Source organism: Pan paniscus, chromosome 4 (assembly GCF_029289425.2).
Source record: "Pan paniscus chromosome 4, NHGRI_mPanPan1-v2.0_pri, whole genome shotgun sequence".
Lineage (NCBI taxonomy): Eukaryota > Metazoa > Chordata > Mammalia > Primates > Hominidae > Pan > Pan paniscus.
Window position 1 is genome coordinate 172,366,310 of NC_073253.2, and position 25,221 is coordinate 172,391,530.

The following is a 25,221-nucleotide window of genomic DNA, read 5'->3' on the forward strand; positions in this document are numbered from 1 at the left end:
GATCCTCCCATCTCAGCCTCCTGAGTAGCAGGGACTACAGGCTCACATCACCACGCCTGGCTAATTTTTGTATTTTTTGTGGAGGTGAGGTCTAACCATGTTGCCCAGGCTGGACTTAAACTCCTGGGCTCAAATGATCCTCCCAGAGTGTTGGGTTTACAGGCATGAGCCATCACTCTTGACTTGTGAGGCTATTTTAAATTGAGACTTGAAATATAAGTAGCTGTTGACCCAGGCAAGGTGCATTAAAGCCCTGCAGGTTAGGAGTGAACACGTGTGAAAAGCCAGAGTGACTGTAGCATAATGAATAGGGAGTATGGTACTTTGAAATATAGAGCAGAGCAAGCACCAAGGAAGATGAACATAGTTTATTTGGGGAAGCCAATTCTCGGGCTCTGGGGCAGGTAGAGATTGGCCATCCATCTCTCTTTATAAGGACGCTCTAGTTTACTTACTAATCTTCCATTCTGGAGGATCTTTAGTATCCAGTGTATCCTAATCTTTCTGCTGCTGACAGTGGTAGGAGTAAGGAGGTGTTTCTCATTATCAAATAGTTGGGGATCGTAAAGTAATTATATATGCCTAAAATTATACTCATGTAATCTGCTTTGTAGAATCTGATGTTTTCATTAATTTTTTAAAAAAATGTATACATTTGGATACCGGTGTCCTTTTTTGCCATTAAGTCAGGAGGTATTTCTTGTTCTAGGGTGAATTTGTGAATGAGTATGTGGGTGAGCTTATAGATGAAGAAGAATGCAGAGCTCGAATTCGCTATGCTCAAGAACATGATATCACTAATTTCTATATGCTCACCCTAGACAAAGTAAGTAATGGGAAATGCTGTTTTCACTGTTACAAGATTGTAAATTTGTGTTGTCCCAGCCATAGTATTTGTAGGCATGTAACGCAGTTCCCAAGGTAGGGTCTTTTCCCATACTCATTGGGATTGCTGGATTGGGGTTCTGGAGTAGGTAAGAGTGCTCATTTTCTGGGTATTCATGGCCAGAGGCAATACAGCAGCTTTTAGCATTGTTTTTGAACAATTCAATGAAAATTGGAGCTTATATCTTTGAGTATTTTTTCTACAGGATTACAAGTTTGAACTCAGAAAAGTACATAATTTTTTATTTTATTTTACAGTTGAGAAAATTGTTATTTAATTATTTTACTGATAAGATTATGTAAATTTTTTTAAAAATTATTTTGAGACAGAGTCTCGTTCTGTCACCCAGGCTGGAGTACAGTGGCATGATCTCGGCTTGCTGCAACCTCTGCCTCCTGGGTTCAAGCGATTCTTGTGCCTCAGCCTCCCAAGTAGCTGGGACTACAGGCATCCGCCACCACGCCCAGCTAATTTTTGTATTTTTAGTAGAGACAAAGTTTCACCATGTTGGCCAGGCTGGTCTCAAACTCCTGACCTCAGGTAATCTGCCTGCCTCGGACTCCCAAAGTGCTGGGATTACAGGCATGAGCCACCGCACCTGGCCTTAGTTTTTATAATAAAACCCTTTCTTGGTATTTACCTTTGTAAACATTTCTCAAATTGTGCACTAGGATTTGTGAGATCTTCACTTCCAGATATTCTGATCTTACTTTGGGATTGGGACTCTGCATTAGTATTTAAATCTCCTTAGGTGATTTCTAATGTGCATCTGGGTTGAAACTACCTAAATAGAAAGTGGGACAAGCTGCTATTTGTAGGGCAGTGGTCCTCAAACTTCAATGTAGTCAGAAACCCCTGGCAGCCTTGTTATATATAACGCAGAATGCTGCACCCCAGAGTCTCTGCTTTAGTGTATTTGAAGCACAACCCAGGAATTTGCATGTCTAACAAATTGCCAAATGGTGATGGTGCTGGTCCAGGGATCACACTTTGAGAACCAAAGTTCTTTGGGATCTTTTCTCTGAGAGGTTCAAACTTTACAAATAGGAACTCCAACTTATTAGAGAGAATAGTCAAATTTTAATCCACAGGAGAGGTCTCAGGAAGTCTGATGTGTAGCTTCTTTTGGAATTCTAGGACCGAATCATTGATGCTGGTCCCAAAGGAAACTATGCTCGGTTCATGAATCACTGCTGCCAGCCCAACTGTGAAACACAGAAGTGGTCTGTGAATGGAGATACCCGTGTAGGCCTTTTTGCACTAAGTGACATTAAAGCAGGTAAGAATCATTTCAGCATTCTGCAGCTGACATCTGAATTTCAGGGCTTTTGTTTTTTACAAACAGCTTCCTCAGATTATAATTTTAAACATTTCTATATGTACCATTCTCTGGAATTAAGTTCATTTACATTTTTGTGCAACCATCACCACCATCCGTCTCCAGAACTCTTTTCATCTTCCCCTGCTAAAACTCTATACCTACTAAACACTAAGTCCCCATTCTTCTTTTTCTTCACAGCCCCTGGCAACTACCATTCTACTTTCTGTCTCTGAATTTGACTACTATATGTACTTCATATAAATGGACAGTATTTGTCCTTTTGTGACCACCTCATTTCATTCATTCATTGATTCATTTTTAATGTTTAGGGACAGAGCATTGCTCTGTTGCCCAGGCTGCACTACAGTGGCACCATCACAGTTCACTGCAGCCTCAAACTGGGCTCAAGCAATCCTGCTGCCTCAGCCTCCTGAGTAGCTAGGGCTATAGGCACATGTCCCCATTCCCAGGTTTTTTGTTTTTGTTTCTGTTTTTTTGTAGAGACGGAGTCTTGCCGCTATGTTGCCAAGGCTGGTCTGGAATTCCTGGGCTCAAGTGATCCTCCTGCCTCAGCCTCCCAAGTGCTGGGATTACAGGCATGAGCCACCTCGCTTAGCTTGGCTCATTTCTTTTAGCACAGTGTCTTCAGAACATGGATGGTTTTAATGGAACAAATTTTCACATTCATATGAACTTACCACTAATAGGTTTGCTTTAGAAACTACTAGCTCTTCAGTCTCCTTTCTCACCTTCCTGAAGTTGCTCTTCTTCCACTTTATAAACCAAAGATTGATCTCTCACTCTTCCATATCTTATGGGTTATGGACCCAAGGCTATTTTTAAAATAAACCACTGGGTGTGGTGGTATATGCCTGTAGTCTCGGTTATTCAGGAGGCTGAGGCCAGAAATCGCTTGAGTTCAGGAGTTTGAGAAGCAGCCTGGGTAGTATCGTGAGAACTCTGACTCTTAAAAACACACACACAAAACAACAAAAACCTCTCAACCTCTAGGATGTCAAAGAACAGGATCTTTGGAGAATTCACTGCTCTGTCATGGCTCACCTGGGTGCTTGTCTCTCTAATGGGGTAGCGAGATGGTTGTAACCAGGACAAATAGTAAGAAGTTAATTTGAATCGAAAGTAAATCTGGTATGGCTGAGTGGTTTGACAGTAAAGTTATGTGGTAGATATTTTCCATAAATTAAAGGATCTTAATCTATAGCTTCAAGGTTTTGATACAATTATTTTAAACATATATACCTATGCATGTAACACCCTCCAAATTGCATGCTTTTTTTAAGTATTAAAATTTGTGGCTGGGCGCGATGGCTCACACCTGTAATCCCGGCACTTTGGGAGGCCAACACGGGCAGATCACGAGGTCAGGAGATCGAGACCATCCTGGCTAACATGGTGAAACCCCGTCTCTACTGAAAATACAAAAAAATTAGCCGGACGTGGTGGCAGGCGCCTGTAGTCTCAGCTACTCTGGAGGCTGAGGCAGGAGAATGGCGTGAACCCAGGAGGCAGAGCTTGTAGTGAGCCGAGATCGTGCCACTGCACTCCAGCCCGGGCAACAGAGGGAGATTCCATCTCAAAAAAAAAAAAAAAAAAAATTTTGTATAAACGTTGTACATTTTGAAATGTACAAGAAAGTTATGATTTTTCAAATGTAGTTTTGCAAGGATATGAGCAAAACAGTTAAAATCAGCCTCTTATACTCAAACTGGGATAGAACTGGCCTAGGTAGTCTGTAATATACAGTAGTATAGTCTAATTACTGGTGAAGCAGAATCCCATTTGAATGTTCTGGAAGACCTTAGTTCTCCTTTGCTCAGTCACTGTTGTCCTCAGGAAGCATTGATCAAGATAAAAGAATTAGAATGATATTTGTTCAGATCTTAGTCTGTTTTTGTGTGTGTTTGTTTGCTGGCTTGTTTGTTGAAACGGAGTCTCGCTCTGTTGCCCAGGCTGGAGTGCAGTGGCATGATCTCGGCTCACTGCAACCTCCACCTCCCGGGTTCAAGCAATTCTCCTGCCTCAGCCTCCTAAGCAGCTGGGATTACAGGCATCCACCACCATGCCCGGCTATTTTTTGGTATTTTTAGTAGAGACTCCTGACCTCAAGTGATCCGCCTACCTCGGCCTCCCAAAGTGCTAGAATTACAGGCATGAGCCACCACGCCCGGCCTGTGTTTTAAATTTAATCTATGGGACTTCTCATACTCAGTGTACTTTTTTCTCTACAATTTAAATGTGTTGTCCAGGAGTCTTTCAGACTTTTTAGGTTGTGACAATTTTTAGATTTTAAAATTTGAGCCACTAGTTACTTTCGGGTTTTGCATTTGTTTCTCATAATGTTTTACATGATGACACCAAGGACACTTGAGCATCACTGTGCACTGCACTCTGCTTATTTGAGACTGGTTTTTAGTTGCAGATTTATTTCAAGTTTTTGGAATGGGTGGTTTCAGAGTATATTGTTTAGATTTCTACTTTGTAACAGGAGTAATTCAATAAATGATACGGAATACCAGATACGATTCTAAGCATATTATCTCATTTAAGCCTTGCAAAAGTGCTGTAAAGTAGATGATATTATACCTATGTTACTTTTATCCTTGGATGTCACACCTCTCTCATTCTTTTCTCCCTTTTTCTCTCTAATCACCCCAGGGGTGGAGAGGTTCCTCTATATTAAATCAATATAAATATAGTTCCTCTATAATAAATCAGTCACATGATTTAGTTCTACTATGTCTGCTGAGTGCTGATAGTCCCATTCTTCTACTTAGAACCTGCAGTTCATGTCCATGGGGATGCCCTCCTCTGCCATGTCTAGCCACAAATTTCTCTTCTTTTTTTCCTGTGTTCATCAGCTCAGGTAGCTTGGTGTTGAAATTCTCAGACTGTTCCTCTCCTCACTTGACTTTCAGTCTGCATAGGTTCAGGATGGGGAAAATGAGACAGGATGTGCTAAGGGACAGGCAGAGTGCCTATCAGAGCTGAGGCCTTCATTCAACTTCCTGGGCCCTTCACATACCTGCAACTTACTGTCTCCCAAGTGTCCCATCCCTACTCTTGTTTATCTCTTCTCTCATGCTCTTTGCCATGCCCAGTAACTGAAGATCCATCAATGATTGCTGCATATTGAACTCTTTTCTAGAATGGTATCACTGTTTAGTTTATGAGCACTGATACTTTCTGATTTAATTTAGCCTCTCTGTGATTACACTTACGTAGTATATGTTCAGTGAGCAGCAAGTTATGACAAGTATCCTGCTTTCTTTTATTTGTGTATAAGGTACAGTTGTATTATAAGCACATCGTATCTATAAAATTTTAGTTATCTATTCATAAATCTTTTATTAAGAAAAAGACAGTGTGGGGCTGGGCGCAGTGGCTCACGCCTATAATCCCAACACTTTGGGAGGCCAAGGTGGGAGGATCACTTCAGGAGTTTGAGACCAGCATGGCTAACATGGTGAAACACCATCTCTACTAAAAATACAAAAACTAGCTGGGCGTGGTGGCAGGCGCCTGTAATCCCAGCTACTCAGGAGGCTGAAGCAGGAGAATAGCTTGAACCCAGGAGGCAGAGGCTGCAGTGAGCCGGGATCTCACCACCTTACTCCAGCCTGGGCAACAGAGTGAGACTCCGTCTCAAAGAAAGAAAAAGAAAAAAGAAAAAAAAACAGTGTGAATAGAACCACGAAAGATTCAATCCAGTTAAGTTCAGGCATGAGATGGGAAACATGACCCTCCCGTTAACATTGGTGAGTCTCACTCAGTTCCTGCAAGCTCCTTATGGCATGAGCCTCATCAGGCCGTGGATAATTCTGCTACTCCTACAGCATGACCCTAACGTAGCTGCTGGTATTGTGAACATACTTGATAAAGAAATAGTGATAAGAATGATTTCCTTTAACATTCGATGAAAAACTATGTATAGCAGTCTCACTGATAAAAGGCATGTCAGTCTGCAAAGGGAAATCTTCCTAAGAATTGACAGTTTTTAATATGAATGATGGTTACCTTATACATTAACTGTAAACATTACCCCTGTGACAGGCAACCTCTTCACATATTTATATAAAATTCTTATATTTGGTAGGCCTCCCATAACTGGCTTTTAGTTATGAGTTTTGAGTTTGAATGTTTATTTTATTTCCTCTCACAGTTTTGGTGAAATGGACCTTTGACAGAAAGAGAGAAAGAGGACAGTTTGCCTTTTTAAAGTTTACACGTTACTGCTATGTGCATTTTGTCATATTGTCTCAATAAGCTTGTCAGATTTCTCCATTTTAAAATGGGCTTCTCAGGATTCAGATTACCCTGCTAAGTCTGTGACGTAGCTGGATCTACAACCAGTCTGTAATCTACAGATTTCTAGTGTTATTCTGTACTGAGATGCCTCTCCAGAGTGCTGCCAGGTAACATGTGTTCACCTGAGAACAGACAAACAGGTTTTCCTCATACTTGTATTCCCAGGGCCTGACACATTGATAAGTTGTTTTTTGTTTGTTTTGGTAATGAATTAACATATTTTGAATCTGAATGGTTAATAAACAAATGAAAAACAACTTGAGGTAATTAACACCTCTGGAGGAAGAGTTATCTTAAATATTACTTGTTAAGCCATTTAAGTTTTCTCTGTTAAATTGTATTACCTGATTATTAATGTTATAAGATAAGAATTAATTAAAATATAGGATTAGAGCTAAATTCTTTTTAAAATTAATCTGTTCTCTTGGGAGTTGGTATCCTTTGTAATTAATACAGAAATAATGTAATTAAAACCATAGATATTAATATTTTCACGGTCTCTTATGCAGGCACTGAACTTACCTTCAACTACAACCTAGAATGTCTTGGGAATGGAAAGACTGTTTGCAAATGTGGAGCCCCGAACTGCAGTGGCTTCTTGGGTGTAAGGCCAAAGGTACCACCCTTCTAGACTTCTGCTTTGGGATTAGTGGTGCGGTCCTCCCTCCCTAACAGTGTTAGGGCAGTCTACATTTTAAGAAGAAATCTCTTTGAAATTAATGACATTCAGCCAGGCATGGTGGCTCATGCCTGTAATCCCAGCACTTTGGGAGGCTGAGGTGGGCGGATCACCTGAGGTCAGGAGTTCGAGACCAGCCTGGCTAACATGATGAAACCCCGTCTCTAATAAGAATAGAAAAATTAGCTGGGCCGTGGTGGCATGTGCTTGTAGTCCCAGCTACTCAGGAGGCTGAGGCAGGAGAATCCCTTGAACCCAGGAGGCAGAGATTGCAGTGAGCTGAGATCACACCACTGCACTCTAGCCTGGGCAACATAGCAAGACTCCTTCTCAAGAAAAAAAGAAAAATTCAATGACATTGAATAGGTGTTGATAGGGCCACTTGCAATTCACTAAGCATTCGGCTGATCAATTATATAAGAGGTTTTTGGGGATAGTGTTGAAGTGTTTTGGGCCATCTGACTTTAATTGGTGCTACTTTTGTAACTAATAATGCTGTGAAATAGGATCTTATAAAGAAGGTTAGTTACCTCCCTCGTCTTGATCTCACATCTCCTAATAAGCCATATAGATTCTTGGTATATCTGTGTCTGTCCCTGTCTTTCTCTCACTTTCTCTTTCTGAAGATACCAAAAAATCTGCAGTTTAAGCTTCTAAATGTAGCATAACATCATAGATAAAAGTAGAACTCTTAATCTCACCATTATAAAAAAGTATAAGCATTGTTGTGTCTTCCTGTTTTTTTAGTGTGCACTTTCTGAATGATTGAATTCTAATTCTGTAACTGTTAAGTATCATTTCCATGTCTATATTCTCCTTATTTTTTGTTGTTGTTGTTTTGTTTTTTTTTTTTTTGAGGTGGAGTCTCGCTCTGTTGCCCAGGCTGGAGTGCAGTGGTGCAATCTCGGCTCACTGCAAGCTCCGTCTCCCGGGTTCACGCCATTCTCCTGCCTCAGCCTCCTGAGTAGCTGGAACTACAGGCGCCCGCCACCATGCCTGGCTAATTTTTTATATTTTTAGTAGAAACAGGGTTTCACCGTGTTAGCCAGGTTGGTCTCGATCTCCTGACCTCGTGATCCGCCTGCCTTAGCCTCCCAAAGTGCTGGGATTACAGGCGTGAGCCACTGTGCCCGGCCCTTATATTATTATTTTTTAAAGTCCTTGCTAATCATTTTTAGTGACTGTCTTAATTTTTTTATATAATGGATGGACATACTAGATGAACATCTGGATAATTCAAGATTTCTGTATCATAAGTAACAGCACAGTGAAAATTGCAGTTTAATTTTGATACAAAATAAACTATATAGTGACTTCAATTGAGTATGTTCCATATGCCTTTTTGATTGTGAAGCTCAACATTAAGAACTGAAAAATGCAAATTAACATAGAAGCCAATAAGAAAAGAGTAAATAAATTTTTTTTTTTTGAGACGGAGTCTCGCTCTGTTGCCCAGGCTGAAGTGCAATGGTATGATCTCGGCTCACTGTAACCTCCGTCTCCCAGGTTCAAGTGATTCTCCTGCCTCAGCCTCCCAGATAGCTGGGATTACAGGCCCCTGCCACCACACCTGGCTAATTTTTTGTATTTTTAGTGGAGATGGGGTTTCACCATGTTGGCCAGGCTGGTCTCAAACTCCTGACCTCAGGTGATCCACCTGCCTCAGCCTCCCAAAGTGCTGGGATTACAGGCGTGAGCCACTGCGCCCGGCCAGAAATGAAGAGCACTCAATGATCATTTTTTAATCTTGTTAAATAAGGAGAATCACCTCTATATTATACTGGATTTTATTGTGCTTTTTGTTTAGTTTTGTTGGTTTAACGGTGTTGTTCCTTAAGATGTTGACTTGTTTCCTATAAATTAAAATAGTAACTCAGTTTAACCTGTACTTAATGGTATTAAGTGTAGTGCGGATGTCAGTTTCAGCATCCTTGATGTCTGCATGGGATAGCATTTCACAGGAGTCAGTCAGAGGTAGATGCTAGAGAGGTCACTGTGTGCTCTTAGTAGATATTGGTCTGTCAGAATAGGATGGACCTCCATTAAGCCTTACAGATTGGTCCTGGATGTTTCTGGGTTAAAATGAAGAATGTGATAAGATGATTTGGTGACCAAGTGTGGGCTGCAGCGAACAAAGAGAGAACATCTGCTGGCTGCTCCAGGGTCTGCCTTGGGAGTGGTGGACATGAAGCTAATTTGACTTGATGTGTAGTCTTATTGACGGCAGGGACCATGAATTAACTTTTTTGTGTCTTAACACATTGCTTATAGTAAGTTCAGTTATGCTTTGTTGAATGAACAAGAAATAGGCATGTGTACCCACACACAGAAGTCTAGTTTAGTTCTGAAAGTAGACGAATATAAAAGTGAAACTTTGGCCAGGTGCGGTGGCTCACGCCTGTAATCCTAGCACTTTAGGAGGCCAAAGCGGGTGGGTCACAAGGTCAGGAGTTCGAGACCAGCTTAACCAATATGCTGAAAACCCGTCTCTACTAAAAATACAAAAATTAGCCAGGAGTGGTGGTGGGTGCCTGTAATCCCAGCTACTCAGGAGGCTGAGGCAGGAGAATTGCTTGAACCCAGCAGGCGGAGGTTGCAGTGAGCCGAGATCGCGCCACTGCACTCCAGCCTGGGCAACACAGCAAGACTCCGTCTTGAAAAATAAATTAATTAATTAACTAATAAAACTTACGAAAGGCATGTCATTTAACACCAGCGTTATGGATCAGCAAAAACACAAAGATTTTTGTCTTCTGTTTTGTTCAGGTGGCAGGAGTAGTTGATACAAAAATTATTGCTACGTATCTGTGATGTACCAGGTACCTTTCCTGCATTTTATCTTCATGACAATCTCTTTTCCCAGAGAAGAGAATGAGGCTCAGAGAGGGTAGTTAACCCGGTTAAGATTGGTACTAATGTGTTCACAGAATGCTGACTGTTCAATATCTGACCTGTAGAACCAACCCATTGCCACGGAAGAAAAGTCAAAGAAATTCAAGAAGAAGCAACAGGGAAAGCGCAGGACCCAGGGTGAAATCACAAAGGAGCGAGAAGATGAGTGTTTTAGTTGTGGGGATGCTGGCCAGCTCGTCTCCTGCAAGAAACCAGGCTGCCCAAAAGTTTACCATGCAGACTGTCTCAATCTGACCAAGCGACCAGCAGGTTGGTGCCAAAATCCATTTGTACTGCTACTCGTTCTCTCCATCATACTCAGGGTCTCATGCCATTTGCATCAGCCTTGAAGAAAGTGCCATTTGGTCTTTCCATGCATAATTTTGAGGGGTATGGTCTATTTTCTTATTCTGGAAATAATGAAAACAAAGGCTTAGAATTCTTAGTTATGAAGAATGGAACAGCAGTGCACTTGCTGTGTCTCAAGTCCTTTACTTACATTCATGTCTATTTCATCCCCCCAGCAACCCATAATGGTTGGTTTTCTTCCATAATGCATGTGAAGAAACAGAGTTAGGATTGGTGAGGTGATCTTTCACACATAGATAGAGGAGCTGGATTGAGAGCTGGGTTTTTGACTCCAAGACTATTAAATCATGTTGCCTTTCTAGAGAAAGAAAGATTGAGATAGTAAAGCCTTTAGGTGGTTCTAGTCAGTGAGAGATGGATTGCCACCCTTTTAGCACTTCCTACCTTGCTTCCCTACGCCTAGTGCAGTCTCCCCCCATGCAGAGTAGACTTTTTTCCTCTAAAGGAGATTTGGTTGTATCAGTTAATACATGAGAAAGCTGCTCAGGTGGATGTGGTACCCAGGAAATTTGTAGTTGAAGAAATTGAGAACCTTTGAGTAGTGATTTGGGGTTAGAGAATTTTAGGGATTTGGATATGCCATCTATTTTAATGAACAAAAAAGAGAAACCAGTGGGGAGCCATTCCAGGGTGAGGAGATTATACATTACTAGTGACCTGCTTCCAAGAGTTGCAGAACGTTAAGAACTTTGGGGTATAAGTAAAAGGAATTTGTCCCCAAATTGACTTTCCTTCACTGTATATTGGCCAGGGTCATGAAATAAAAGAAACTGAGGTAGGATGAGGGCAAGGCCATCACATTGACCTGTCAGCACCAGGAAGTAGAATTGTTTCAGAATCAACTGCTCAGGGTCGTCACTGGCGCAGGCTATGATAGAACCAATCTTGCCTGTGTGCCAGGAGTGGGAGCTGGTGTAGTTGATTTGAAGGTGGAAACACTGTCCCTGGTCAAGACCCTCAGGTTTCATGAAATGTGGGGAGGCAGGTAAAAGCTTAGGTCAGCTTTGGGTCTTTTCTACTGATTCCATGTGAACAACATATAACGTGCTGTGCTGATCTCAAGACTTAAAATAGAGCAAAGGTAAATCTTCCATTTTTCATGATTTTATATCTTTTCTATTACTGTTAATAAGCAAATAAGCAGGAATCTAAATCGCCAGGATATTTCTCTTTGAGTTGCTTATTTAAAAGCTGTATAGTACAAATGGAGATTGCAAAAATATGAAAGTAATATCTTAAGTTTCATGTAAAACAAGCTTTTTGTTGTCCCCCCCCCACCGCCCCCCCCCCACCTCCTTGCTGGAAATAGTCATAGAAATACCAATTTACTCTTCTGCTTGTATATTTAGTTGATAGTAGTTGCTATTTGATAATTCGCTGTTACTTTATGTATTCTGTGCACAAAAAGAAGCTGGAATTCTGGGGCAAGAGGTGGCTGGTGAGTGGCATAAGCTCTCTGAAGCAGGGACAGTGTGAAGGAAGGTCATCATCCACACCTTCGGACTGTAGCATAGCCTTGGCCCATGTGATATGTATCTCTTTTTTCCTAAACTTTTGATTTACTTCTGTGTTTTCAGGGAAATGGGAATGTCCGTGGCATCAGTGTGACATCTGCGGGAAGGAAGCAGCCTCCTTCTGTGAGATGTGCCCCAGCTCCTTTTGTAAGCAGCATCGAGAAGGGATGCTTTTCATTTCCAAACTGGATGGGCGTCTGTCTTGTACTGAGCATGACCCCTGTGGGCCCAATCCTCTGGAACCTGGGGAGATCCGTGAGTATGTGCCTCCCCCAGTACCGCTGCCTCCAGGGCCAAGCACTCACCTGGCAGAGCAATCAACAGGAATGGCTGCTCAGGCACCCAAAATGTCAGATAAACCTCCTGCTGACACCAACCAGACGCTGTCGCTCTCCAAAAAAGCTCTGGCAGGGACTTGTCAGAGGCCACTGCTACCTGAAAGACCTCTTGAGAGAACTGACTCCAGGCCCCAGCCTTTAGATAAGGTCAGAGACCTCGCTGGGTCAGGGACCAAATCCCAATCCTTGGTTTCCAGCCAGAGGCCACTGGACAGGCCACCAGCAGTGGCAGGACCAAGACCCCAGCTAAGCGACAAACCCTCTCCAGTGACCAGCCCAAGCTCCTCACCCTCAGTCAGGTCCCAACCACTGGAAAGACCTCTGGGGACGGCTGACCCAAGGCTGGATAAATCCATAGGTGCTGCCAGCCCAAGGCCCCAGTCACTGGAGAAAACCCCAGTTCCCACTGGCCTGAGACTTCCGCCGCCAGACAGACTGCTCATTACTAGCAGTCCCAAACCCCAGACTTCAGACAGGCCTACTGACAAACCCCATGCCTCTTTGTCCCAGAGACTCCCACCTCCTGAGAAAGTACTATCAGCTGTGGTCCAGACCCTTGTAGCTAAAGAAAAAGCACTGAGGCCTGTGGACCAGAATACTCAGTCAAAAAATAGAGCTGCTTTGGTCATGGATCTCATAGACCTAACTCCTCGCCAGAAGGAGCGGGCAGCTTCACCTCATGAGGTCACACCACAGGCTGATGAGAAGATGCCAGTGTTGGAGTCAAGTTCATGGCCTGCCAGCAAAGGTCTGGGGCATATGCCGAGAGCTGTTGAGAAAGGCTGTGTGTCAGATCCTCTTCAGACATCTGGGAAAGCAGCAGCCCCTTCAGAGGACCCCTGGCAAGCTGTTAAATCACTCACCCAGGCCAGACTTCTTTCTCAGCCTCCTGCCAAGGCCTTTTTATATGAGCCAACAACTCAGGCCTCAGGAAGAGCTTCTGCAGGGGCTGAGCAGACCCCAGGGCCTCTTAGCCAATCCCTGGGCCTGGTGAAGCAGGCGAAGCAGATGGTCGGAGGCCAGCAACTACCTGCACTTGCCGCCAAGAGTGGGCAATCTTTTAGGTCTCTCGGGAAGGCCCCAGCCTCCCTCCCCACTGAAGAAAAGAAGTTGGTAACCACAGAGCAAAGTCCCTGGGCCCTGGGAAAAGCCTCATCACGGGCAGGGCTCTGGCCCATAGTGGCTGGACAGACACTGGCACAGTCTTGCTGGTCTGCTGGGAGCACACAGACATTGGCACAGACTTGCTGGTCTCTTGGAAGAGGGCAAGACCCCAAACCAGAGCAAAATACACTTCCAGCTCTTAACCAGGCTCCTTCCAGTCACAAGTGTGCAGAATCAGAACAGAAGTAGTACCAATCAATGTCACATGAACAAACAAGCTGCCCCCAGGGTACCATTTGGGGAGGGGAAATCTTTTCTTTCTTTCCCCCTTAAAAAAAAAACACATCTGCCCCGAACACTTTCCCACTGTTATTCTTTCCTCATATCCCAACACTCAGAACTCTTGTGACATTAGCCAGTGGGGGCTTATGGTTGTGTGAACCATGTATGAAAATCCAGTGGGCCCCAACCAAGGAGACAGACAGACTTGGGTCTCTTTCCCCCAACTTTTCCACATGGTCATCGTGAAATAAAAAGTCCACTCTGGAGTCAAGTATGGAATTCAATTCCGCTGGTCAGGTTGGAAGGTATAGGGGCTCTCAAAGCGATTTCCCCAACCAGACAGAGCCCCATTGAGGGCACCTAGGAACCCTTGGGAGGAAATGGTGTTCTTTCAAATCAGTGGCGATTTCCTGAGCATTCACGTGTTCTAGGCCGGGTGCTAGTCACTGATGAGAGATACAGAGGTAAATAAGGACTCATCCCTGTGAGCCTGGATTCCAAGGCTTTCAGGAACCTTTGACCAGGAAGTAACAGGAAGTTCTGAGGGGCCCTGGGGCTTTAGACTCATTTTGAAATGTCCTTTGTGGCACCAGAAGTGGTTGTGTTGAGGAAGTGTCTCTTGGCTGCGGTGTGCATGGGTGCGTGTGCATGCGCGCACACTCACAGAGGTCTCCTCTATAGATGCAAGGGTGCTGCATTGAGGCCAGCAAGGCTGTTGGCTGTGGGGTCGCCGCTGCTGCTTTTGTCTGGGCTGTGCAGAGTCTCAAGATGAGTCCTTGGAGGAGCAGGTGGTCAGGGGGAGTCGGGCTCTGTGCGAATGTAGATTTCCAGCAGTGGAAGAAGGCATTTGGCAAGCTTCTCTTTCTTTGCTTTTGTTTCTACCTATTTTTCTCTTTGTACATGAATCCACCCCATCCCTATTTCCCTAAAACACTCAGGTGCTTTCAGATTTCAGAGCCTCGGGCAGTGGACATAGGGAATCTCTGGCAAGCTCTGAGCTAGACACACCAGCTTCAGGAAGAGTACCAGATCCTGATGGGAAATTTCTTTTCCCCATTCCTTTTCCCTCCTGAGTGGAGGGAGTCCTCTTCTTTGCCTCCCTGAGAATTGCTGTGCTCTGTATTGAGAGCACCTGCCTGCTGACTTAGCTCAAAGGCAAGCCAGAACCCTTCCCTGAAGACTGGCAAGAGGTGGTGTTTAGAGCAACGTCCAGGCTAAGAGATGACTCCTATTAACTGCTGATTATCTGTTACTGCTGCCCTGAGCTGGGGCCCAAGGGCTGGGAAATCTGTTGGTGCTACCCTGCCCTACCATTCACCCAGCTCACAGACTGCCAACAGGAAGTGCTGTTTGGCTAGTTCCTCCCACTTGTCTACCCCTCCTTTGTCCTTAGACCAACATGTTTACCTCTCTGCTTTGCCAACTTAGCCAGCAGGCCACCCCCGGCCCTAACGCCTCCTGGCCATTATCTCTTAGTTACGGCTTTCACGCTCTCAACAGGATTCTGTATTTGGTCCCAATTTCCTCAAGTTCTTATTGAGGTTACTCCCATCAATTCCACGGAGGGAACAGTAGTTATTATAGAAGCATTTGCGCTTTATCTAAAGATTAAAAGTAGAATCTGCTTTTATTTCCCAAAGTCTGTCTCTGAGGTTGAGACACTTGAACTCAGGCAGAGGGACGAGGCTGGGCAGGGCTGTCCTGAGTTTAGGGGCCTATCCCTGCATTTCACTGAGACCTCGGAATCTCCTCTGTGAATTCCACCTGCCTAGTTCTCCCCTTTCATCCTCTCTCTCTTCCCACATCATCAAAGAGGAAAAGCTCTTTGTTCAAAAGGAAGAGAAAACGTAAAGCATCTTATTTTCTTTTAAAAGAATTTTAAACCATGAAAAAGATATTTTTAAAGAAATTCACCCAGAACATTAAAGTTCATTATATTAAGTATTTATCATGTGTGAGAATAATAAATATATAACTGCAGCTAGTAGGTCCCTTTCCCTAATCTTTTAGGTCATATGAGTAGGGTTTGCTTGGTGCCAGTCCTGTGCCCTTTTCTCTCCAGTCATCTGTAGTTGTGATCAGAAAAAGGTATCTGCACTGCACTGTCAGAGTCTCCTTTCACTATGTTGTGTGTTAAATTACCGTAGCTCTTTGTTTCATGAAATAAACTGTGAATTTGGGGGGGGGCGGGGGGAGGGCGTGCAGGCCATGTAAAAATTTTCCGTGGAGAAGTTTGATTCTAAAGTAGCTTCTCTAAAGTAGGCTTTGGTAGGTAATCAACTTGACAGCAGTCTAGATGTCTCACAGGACAGGAGGGAGTGAGGGAAAGGGGCCATGATTGGCTGCTTTGTGGTTTTATTTTGGTTCTTTCCATTCTCTGCCATTCATTGGAGGCTTCGTTCCAGACCTGCCTGGGAAAACAGCTTCTGAGCCATTTTGGGGAGCAGTTCTTCATCTGAATGGATGGACATCTGGGCCTCCTTCAGGGCCATTGAATGGGAACTAGAAAACCACTGGAAACTAGAAATTTGAGCTATTGGGCCCACCAGTAGCAGCATGTGATACTAGATGGTTAAAATCATGAAAGCAGTCACTATCCAATTAGAAGCAGAGTCACAACAACTGTTGGGAAATGTGACTCTTGGAGGAAGGTGGGGAGGGAGCGGCCTTGCCAGCCCTGTGGGACGTCTCCTGAAGTTTGTAATAAGACCCCTTTTCCAAAGGGATGTGAATTGGAGTGAAAAGGAAATCTTTCATCTTAGAAAACTTCTGGTCCTTACGCAGGGTGGTATTTGGGTATGTGCTTGGAAATTGAGATCTCAAGAGTGTTTGCCTTGGAGCCAGCTCCCCAGGAGGCCTTTTCCAGGGACAAGGCAAAAGTCGAAATTCTCCATAGGTAGCTAGAAAGCCAATACATCTAGCCCTGCTAAGTCAGAAAAAGATTATGAAAAATGTTGAAATTTACATTCAAAGCCTCATTTGCTTATCTTGCTGGAGCCAACCCAGTCTAATAGCAAAATAGCTGTCATTGATACAGAAACATCCTCATTTTTAAATGTCTGCTTTCCCCTGTTACTGAGTTTGAGATGACTTAAATCACTGTGTTGACCCTCTTCTGAACCAAATCTTTAGCATTGATGAAAATAGTTATTTTATTCTTTACATCCTTCACCCCACACTATGGTCAGGGCATGAAACACCCTGTTGATCCCTTCCCAGGCTCGGCACTGTCTGCTCACTGGAGCTGGACTCCCAGGTTGTAATTCTAAGGTTGCCTCATGAGAACAGAATGGCAGAAAGTTTAGTCCTGACAGCTTCCCCCATAGGGAGTAATGAGGACAGCATGAAACTTGGATAGGTTTTACCCTTAGTCCCTATAAGGTGGATTTTACTAAGGTTTTTTAAATGATACTGTCATCCTCTTGGGGTTTATCAGCCAGGTTAGAGGAGCCCAGTGTCCTAACCTCTCAGATCATGGCAGACAAGGAGCTGCCTCCAGCCCCTTTCTTGCTGAGTCTCATTTGAGCAGTTCCATGTGTAGACATTCCAAGTCACTGCTTGGTAGTTGCTGTGGGAGCCTGTCATTGGCTATGGCCAGTTAGTTCTCAGCTGAGCTTCCTAGGGCCAGTGCAACAGGGCCAGAGGCTGCTATAGTGTAAACTGAAATAAGAATAGATCATTGTTTTGTACACACACACAATAAAATGTAATGATGGTGCTAATTTCACGGTATAAATAAGCACTGCCAAGGGTTGAGGGACTGGCAGCTCAAGAAACCCGGGTTCCTGTTTGGGAGGAGATTTTATGTAGAAAAGTTTGAGGCTTTGTTAAAAGTGGGGAGAAGGAAGATCCTCAGTGAAGCCTGCACCCAACCCTGGAGTGGCCCAGTGCAATCCAGAGGTAGAAGAGATCCTATATCCAGGTGAAGGTGGCCATTGAGTTTCTCAGGGCTGGGGCCACCTTGTCCATAGCCTCCGTCCACGCTGCCTGGAGCAGGTTGTTAGAGAGCTCTGGTTGTTGGGTCTTCCTCAGCTCCCTTCTGCCCCTCTCTACCTCTTCCACTCATGGAAGCACCTCTACTGCTTATGAAGATTAAGGGTAGTATTTTCTAAGGAAATGGAAAGAATTAAACTAGAAATCCACAACCTCGGAAGAAGTGTTTCGAGTTTAACATGCGCTGTTTCTGCTTATGTGGTTCTTTCTCTAGAGCTGCTTTCCCATGGCTTTCAAAACATCAGGTTATTGTGGGGCTTCAGGTGTAAGGTCCTGGAAGTTCAGCAAAGTTTCGTGGACAAGACATGGGCACAGAGAGTAGAAGCAGAAATAAATGGTTCTATGTTTTCAACTTCCAGGGTTGGGGCAGGCCAGAGCAAGGCGGTCTCATCGAGGTGGGTGCTACCTGTGTGTGTGTAGATGAGTGTGCTGAAGGTGGGGAGGGCAGCACACAGCAGCTCATGGCAGAGCCGCCTCCTAGGTCTTGGCAAAGAGGCAAGCTGACGATAGACATCTACCTATATTGTTAAGAAAGGGGTCGGGGGGATCAGCCAAGGTCCATCATTGCTTTTTTGCCGCCCCCCCCCCCGCCCCCATAGATTGTCAGCTGTAAGTGAAACTCCTAGTGAAAAAGAGGGGAGCCCTGTGTTAGGAGTCCCCATAAACATGTACTGTAATTCTTTGTATATAGAAAAAAAATTTACTGTAAAGTAAAGTTTAACTTTACTCATATATGGCCCTTGCCCTGTGTTTTGTTTTATTGGCTGTGGGGAGTTGTAGTCTAACAGGAGGGAGGATTGTTTGGGGTGAGAGCAGAAGCCAGCCCCAGAGATAGTACGAGGTAGGGGGCGGGGGGCGCAGGGATACTGTGAAGCTAAGCCCTTCCTCCAAGCACGTCATGGGAATAGTGTGTTTCCTCTCAGCAGCCACAGGGCTGCCCAAGCCTCTTTCTCCCCTGTTGGGAGTGGCTGGTTTCAGTTTCAGTCTCCCTCCACAGGAAGGCCCCATCACTCATGAAGGAAGGGCAGTTTGAGGAATTGGTTTTTAAAAAGGAAGTGGAACCAAAGCACTCTCTGAGTGTGAGTCTGATCATGTTGGCTAAGTTTTACATTTTTCCAAGGCAGGTGTTGGCCACTGCAGAGGACTCAGCCCAGGCCTAAATAAAGGCAGGAAAGCAGAGGCAAAGGATAAAACTAAGGCAAAGCCCCTGGCCTGGGGCCACACCCTCCGTACCAGAAAGGGCTGCAATAAATTTCCTTCTGGTTGAACAGCAAGTGTCAGCCCTGTTTACAGTTAACACCTGATTCCTCAGAAATATCTGGATCTTCTTTGGGGAAAACTTGGGAGTTTGCTTCCCTTTGTGACCTAGTCCTGAACTTCCTGCCCTTTCAGCAAAAAGTGCTTGGGAAGATTGGGAAAAACATTTAGTACTAGAGTTACTCTTCACTTTCTTCACAATCCTTGGGCTGCATAGTAGTCACCTTATTTTACAGATGAGAAACTCAAGATGAGGATTTAAGTCCCTTTTCTAAATTAGCAGCTGAATTGGAACCAAATCTAGATCCATTAGACCTTTCTGGCTTACAGAACTTAGGACTTTCCTACCATTAACCACATTGTAGGATGTCACTGGGAAGCTCAGGACCTGAGTCACAGGTCTGACATAGGGGCCCAAACATGACAGATGCAGTAGAGCTAGTCAGACCAACCCGTCTCAGGTAGGAATGCTTGACCCTTTTATTTCGAAGCAACTCATGTACTCTTTTCAGCACTCAGAAGGAACTGTGAGCTTTTGTACTACTACAGCCCCAGTATCTCAGCGGTAACCATGGGGAAAAAAGTCTTGTTTTCCAAAGGAAAATGAGAGTTGGGAGGAGCCTTAATATAAGCAGTGAGGCCAGCCGGGTGGCCCCAGAAAGAACTAGGTGTCTTGACACCTAATCCACACAGCAGGGAAAGGGGCTGGGTGTGATTCACAGTGCATTGATTTTATTTACAGATCAAAAGCCACTTAAATAATCTGCAGACACAAGTGCTGTCCAGGGCAGAAGCCTGGGGTCCAAATCAGCCCTTATCCCTCCTCATGCCCACAGTCAGCCCAATGCTGTCTCCGTTCCATGGGCCAGCACAGGCAGGCGCCACTCTGCTGACATGAGGACCTGGGGTAGCTCAGACATTTGACTACCCAAGCCCAGAAAGGAGCTGGGTCCAGCCCTTACGGGGAATTCCTTTAATTCCCCCAGGCCAGGTGAGTGCTGACTCAGTGATGACAACAGCTGTAGAAGTAGGGGTTTGGCTTCTGGCCCAGATCCACGCCCTTGTCCTCTGTCAAAGAGAGAGGTGGCAGCTCAGCACCATTCTGTTGGGATCAGGTAACTCAGGAAAGGGGCTAGATGCTGTGGGCCTAGAGTAAGTCTCCATAAAGGCTGGGGAAGCACACACCTGTCATCACCTGGAAGGCAGCCACACTGACGTAATCCTCTGCCACTTTCTGGAAGAGCTCGTCTGGCAGGAAAAATGATGATCAGCGAGGGCCCAATGCCAGTAGCCCTGGGATCTCCCAGTGACCCAGCCCTCTGTGCCCTATTCAGCTTCCTCTGGTGCCCCTGCATGTTCCTGCTGTGAGGCTCCAGCACAGCACTCACCCACACTCTGGCCTGTCTTGCTGGATGTTTCAAAGAGCTGAGCTTTGATATCTGTAAAGAGAAGTGACTAAAGCCTCATACCTGAGAATTAGATAAACAGAAGAAAGGGAGGGCTAGCAGTTCAGGGAGTCTCCTGGACCCCACAGTTCAAGGAGGCCAGGAAGACCTCCTAGAGCACCTTGCCCTGGCAGCCAAGGCAGTCCCTATTTTCTTTGATCCACCCAGACAGCCACACACCCCCACCCCCCAAAGGGCTGAGGAGCAGCTACTGTCTGCATAGTCCTGGACGTCGTGGAAGTCCACACGTCGACGCCTCCGGTCTTCTTCCAGCAGGTCACTCTTGGTGCCACATAAGTAGATTTGGCAGCCCTGAGGCAGAAGACAAGGGTCACCTCCACAGGCCAACAAAACCCCAGCCCCTAGTGTTCTAGTGAGGTCTGTTCACCTACCTCCTCTAGGCTGCGCAGTTCCTTCACCCAGAACTTTGCTCGCTCAAAGCTGCTGCTGTCTGTGAGGTCTTGGTGTGCGGCATGCAGGAGACAACCAAGTGGTCAAGGGCTGTTCTCTGGCTAGCCTGGCACCCATCTTTTCTTGTGAGACAACCCAAACCCCCCCCCTTACCATAGCAGACGATGGCAGCCTTGGCACCCCGATAGTAGATTCTACTCATGGCCTCATAGCGCTCAGAGCCTGCTGTGTCCTAAAGAGTAAGGCTTGAGTCAAACTTGAGGCCACGTTCTCCAGACCCCGCTATTTTCCAGATAAGGAAACGGGTCTATGAGAAATGGGTCTGTGAGGCCACAAATCAACCAGTAATAGGCAGGACCTACACCTCCTCAGGAATGAGTCTCCCAAGAATAGATGGCCAGGGGACTTACCCAAATACCTAATGTCACAGTCCGGTCTCCGACCGACATCACCTTGGCCACGAAGGCGGCCCCGATGGTCTGCAACGAGAGGGAAGAGATCGGGGCCATAGGTGCAGATTACCGGCCCCCCACTCCCCCGCCCACCGTGCCTGGCCCCTCCGGATGCACTCACGTTCTGATAAGGCCCCACCAGAAAGCGGTCGTGCACGTAGCGCTCCACCAGGCTAGTCTTGCCCACGTACTCCTTGCCCAGCATCACCACCTTGACGTCCACGCGCTGCCCGCTCATGCTCCCGGGGCCGCTTCAGCCACGTCAGGGTCCTGAGCGGGGACGGGAGGCAAACCCCGATCTCCGCTCGGCCCAGGCAGCGCCCAAGCCTCAGACCCCGACCCCAAACGGCGCCAACCTACGACTCCAGACAGCGCGTCGGGCTCGAGCTCTGGCCGTGGCCTTGCACTTCGGCAGCGCCCCGTGTGCCCCCGCTGTTCGGCCCCGGGCGCCGATTATCCTTCGAAGACCCCAAGCCCCGGGGCGGCCTGGGAGCGCGCGGGACAGCGTCCTCAACAGCGCAGCACGCCGCCGTGCAGCTCGCTACTCCGTCATTCGCTCGCCTGCCCGGCTTAAGCTCCGTTCTGGCTGGGAATCCCAACCGAACCTGGGGTCTCCCGCAACCCGGCTCCTACCCGCAGCGCCGCGACTCCCGCGGGAGGGGGCGAGAGGGCGAGGGGGCGGGGCCGCAAGGTCACGTGGCGCGGGCGCCGGAAGCGGTGGCTACTGTGTGGCTGCGCCTGCGCCGGAAGTGGCGCGCGGCCGGACAACTCATGGCGGCGGCGGCGGCAGCTGCTTGGGCGCGGTGCGGTGGTGACTGAGCTACGAGCCTGGCGGCGGGTGTGCGCCGAGCCCCGGCCCGGCCCGGCCCCCGCGTGCCTCCCAGGCTCCGCACCCCTGATGCTGCGCGGGTGCTGAGCCCGCTTCGGCCGGGACGATGGTGAAGTATTTCCTGGGCCAGAGCGTGCTCCGGAGTTCCTGGGACCAAGTGTTCGCCGCCTTCTGGCAGCGGTACCCGAATCCCTATAGGTACGTGGTATTTGGAAGAGCAAAACTTCGCCATCTCGCTATCTGGAGATCGAATTATGGGTAATCCCCAAGTACTGGGACCAGGAAGACTCGATATCGAATCCTAGGTAGACCTTATCGGGGAAGCGGCCAGGCCAGGCCTGCAAGGTCCTGAAGGGAGGTTGAGCCTGGGCGGTGGTTTACTTGAGACCTTAGTGCAAGATTCTTTTCTCAGTGTGGTGAGACAAGAAGAGGCGGCAGTATGGGAGTTGGGAGGGATCTTGGAGTTGGAAATCCTATTTCTCTGCCCGTGGCGCTTTCCTGGGGTGCAATAAATCATGAGGTCCATTCCTGCTAGAAGGCAGGAATCCAGGTCAGTCAGATGGCGGGAGTTGGAATTTGCCCTGGGATGGGCCCTTAACTCTGGTTTGAACCATAGCACATACCACCCTGCAAGGTTACAGGAAGGCGTGGCCTCTCTAGGCCCGGAGCCTCCAAATGGGAATCCCCTCGGGCAGTCTCTTAGGGGCAAGCTTCTGAGGGTCACCTTCACCCTGACACCTGCAGCAAACATGTCTTGACGGAAGACATAGTACACCGGGAGGTGACCCCTGACCAGAAACTGCTGTCCCGGCGACTCCTGACCAAGACCAACAGGATGCCACGCTGGGCCGAGCGACTATTTCCTGCCAATGTTGCTCACTCGGTGTACATCCTGGAGGACTCTATTGTGGACCCACAGAATCAGACCATGACTACCTTCACCTGGAACATCAACCACGCCCGGCTGATGGTGAGACACCTCCTGTTGTGATTCTGCACCTCCCCCTCTCCCCTCCCCCCGAGATAGAGAGCTCCTCAGATACATGTGGCTAGAGAGCCATAAGGCAGCTTTTGTGGCCGGAGGCAGGTCTGGGTTACTGAGGGTTGACAGCTGTAGAGTATGACCTCAGGTTTTCTTCTTTTCAGCTGGTCATCCTCTCTGGACCTGTCTTTTGACTCATTCATACAGTGGGGGAGGGGTACCTATCTTACGGAGTTGTCCTAAGTTCTAAATGCAAAGCGCTCCCATCTGGCATCTATGGCACAGATATATGTTGGACTCACAGGAGTGATGCTGAGTGGCGGAGGCAGCGCTTTTCTTTTTTTTTTTCTGTTTTTTGTTTTTTTCTGGTGACAAGAGTCTCACCCAGGTTGGAGTGTAGTGACATGATCTCACCTCACTGCCACTGCCACCTCCTGGGTTTAAGCAATTCTCGTGCCTCAGCCTTCTGAAGAGGTGGATTTCTAAGCACACACCACCACACCTGGCTAATTTTTGTATTTTTAGTACAGACAAGGTTTTACCATGTTGGCCAGGCTGGTCTCGAACTCCTAACCTCAAGCGATCCGCCCGCCTCGGCCCCCCAAAGTGCTAAGATTACAGGCGTGAGCCACCGCGCCGGGCAAATGTTTTTATTTGGACTGTCAGGAAGCTCCAGAGCTGCAGCTGGTGGAAGGCGGCTAAAACACTGCATGTGTCTAGATGCACAAAACAAAATCCAGGAGCAGGACGGGCTGGAAGGCCCTTTGTTGATCTCAAGAGACCTTTTGCCTTCTAGTTTAAGAGTCAGAAGAGAGGTTTTCGAGAGCAAAACGACCTTATTTATGGCTTCTTGTTCTGTCAGTGCCACTTGGAGGTGCAGTCAGGGGAAGGAATGGATTTTCATTGTATTGCTTTGCCTCATGAAAAGTGACAGGGAGTCAGATTTATGTGCAAGTTGGCAAAATGAAAGACTCTTCCACGATTGTGGTTGGCCTCTGCATAGGTGGTGGAGGAACGATGTGTTTACTGTGTGAACTCTGACAACAGTGGCTGGACTGAAATCCGCCGGGAAGCCTGGGTCTCCTCTAGCTTATTTGGTGTCTCCAGAGCTGTCCAGGTGAGCAGTGTTGTTGGGGCTGCTGGGGCTCTGGGACCCAGTGCTTTCGGTGTTGGGGCTGGGCTGGGGTCAGTGGGCAACTCAGTATCCTTCCCATTCTCATCTCATGCCAGGAATTTGGTCTTGCCCGGTTCAAAAGCAACGTGACCAAGACTATGAAGGGTTTTGAATATATCTTGGCTAAGCTGCAAGGTGAGTTTCTGGGTATGTGGATATTCCTCATAGGGAGAGGCTCATTCAGCCTAGCGGGCGTGGAGTCTGGGTTAGTCATTGCCCTGCTCTGAGCTGGGACTCCTTGTCTGTACTGGGGGTGGGAGGAGGGTGAATACCACCTTTTTAGTGGAGCCTGGCCCAGGGGAGATTGGTGTCATGGGGGAGGGAAATTAGGTTGGTCTTTCAGGCATCTTCTAAAGGCAGCCACCTGCCGTTCGCGACAGGCGAGGCCCCTTCCAAAACACTTGTTGAGACAGCCAAGGAAGCCAAGGAGAAGGCAAAGGAGACGGCACTGGCAGCTACAGAGAAGGCCAAGGACCTCGCCAGCAAGGCAGCCACCAAGAAGCAGCAGCAGCAGCAACAGTTTGTGTAGCCAGTCCACCACCACCACAGCACCCCAGACAGCTAGGCTTAGCCCCTCTGCCCTCCCTTCATTGTACTTTATCATTAAAAATCAACTTCCAGCCCTGTCTGCTGTCTACGTGGTGGGTTGTGGGGATGCAGTTTGGCATCTGCAGTACACCAAGCACATGATTCATGTCTGAGCCAGGTCTGCTTATTCTCCCATTGGGCAGCTGAGGACCGAGGCACAGAGGTGCGGTGACTTGCCCGGGGCTCCAGGTAGCCTGCAGGTTAACTGGCGGTAAGTGCTAGGCTGTAAGCCCGACAAGGGCAGGGCTTTTGGTTTTGTTCTCTGATGTGTCTCAGTATCTAGCACATAATAGACACTCAATAAATACTTGTTGAATTCAGTTGGCCCCAGCTCTGGAGTCGGAAGGCTCTGGTTTGAATCTTGGCTCCACTGTTTTTG

General features: G+C 46.8%; 3 protein-coding genes across 18 annotated transcripts in view; 2 read left to right on the forward strand and 1 right to left on the reverse strand.

The window, feature by feature from the left end:
• The window catches only part of NSD1 (nuclear receptor binding SET domain protein 1), a 170,572-nt gene extending 152,136 nt beyond the window's left edge, over positions 1-18,436 (forward strand). For all 14 annotated transcript variants that reach the window (XM_008958210.5, XM_034961061.4, XM_034961057.3 and 11 more), the window contains 5 exons: positions 710-826; positions 2,024-2,165; positions 7,043-7,149; positions 10,170-10,374; positions 12,051-18,436. In XM_008958210.5, the coding sequence (XP_008956458.1) occupies positions 710-826; positions 2,024-2,165; positions 7,043-7,149; positions 10,170-10,374; positions 12,051-13,678 (2,199 nt within the window). In that variant the 3' untranslated portion in view covers positions 13,679-18,436. The remainder of the gene's footprint in view (positions 1-709; positions 827-2,023; positions 2,166-7,042; positions 7,150-10,169; positions 10,375-12,050) is intronic.
• Positions 18,437-19,671: 1,235 nt separating this feature from the next.
• On the reverse strand, positions 19,672-21,967 carry RAB24 (RAB24, member RAS oncogene family). Of its 3 annotated transcripts, none has more exons than XM_008958232.5 (9): positions 21,626-21,960; positions 21,391-21,539; positions 21,228-21,296; positions 20,971-21,049; positions 20,799-20,866; positions 20,619-20,718; positions 20,350-20,400; positions 20,147-20,209; positions 19,672-20,029 (listed from the first exon to the last, which is right to left on the reverse strand). In XM_008958232.5, the coding sequence occupies exons 2-9, from the start codon at positions 21,505-21,507 to the stop codon at positions 19,965-19,967; spliced, it is 612 nt and encodes a 203-aa protein (XP_008956480.1). In that variant the 5' UTR covers positions 21,508-21,539; positions 21,626-21,960; the 3' UTR covers positions 19,672-19,964. The 3 variants fall into 3 exon arrangements, with proteins under 3 accessions (XP_008956480.1, XP_008956484.1, XP_003806904.1); XM_008958236.3 differs by having other exon boundaries at positions 21,630-21,959; XM_003806856.6 differs by having other exon boundaries at positions 21,391-21,967.
• Positions 21,964-24,874, forward strand: PRELID1 (PRELI domain containing 1). Its single transcript, XM_003806857.5, has 5 exons — positions 21,964-22,296; positions 22,843-23,068; positions 24,084-24,197; positions 24,311-24,389; positions 24,635-24,874. Exons 1-5 carry the CDS (start codon positions 22,205-22,207, stop codon positions 24,781-24,783), a joined length of 660 nt encoding a protein of 219 aa, XP_003806905.2. The 5' UTR covers positions 21,964-22,204; the 3' UTR covers positions 24,784-24,874.
• The last annotated feature ends 347 nt before the right edge of the window (positions 24,875-25,221 follow it).

Bases quoted from the DNA above. Each gene is read 5' to 3' on its own strand.
- PRELID1 (XM_003806857.5), top strand. From the start codon at position 22,205: ATGGTGAAGTATTTCCTGGGCCAGAGCGTGCTCCGGAGTTCCTGGGAC. The intron at 22,297-22,842 runs GTACGTGGTATT...TGACACCTGCAG, and splicing joins CGGTACCCGAATCCCTATAG to CAAACATGTCTTGACGGAAG. The intron at 24,390-24,634 runs GTGAGTTTCTGG...CGTTCGCGACAG, and splicing joins TATCTTGGCTAAGCTGCAAG to GCGAGGCCCCTTCCAAAACA.
- RAB24 (XM_003806856.6), bottom strand. From the start codon at position 21,507: ATGAGCGGGCAGCGCGTGGACGTCAAGGTGGTGATGCTGGGCAAGGAG. The intron at 20,867-20,970 runs GTAAGGGGGGGG...CCGCACACCAAG, and splicing joins GGCTGCCATCGTCTGCTATG to ACCTCACAGACAGCAGCAGC. The intron at 20,030-20,146 runs GTGTGTGCTTCC...TCTCTTTGACAG, and splicing joins TGCCTTCCAGGTGATGACAG to AGGACAAGGGCGTGGATCTG.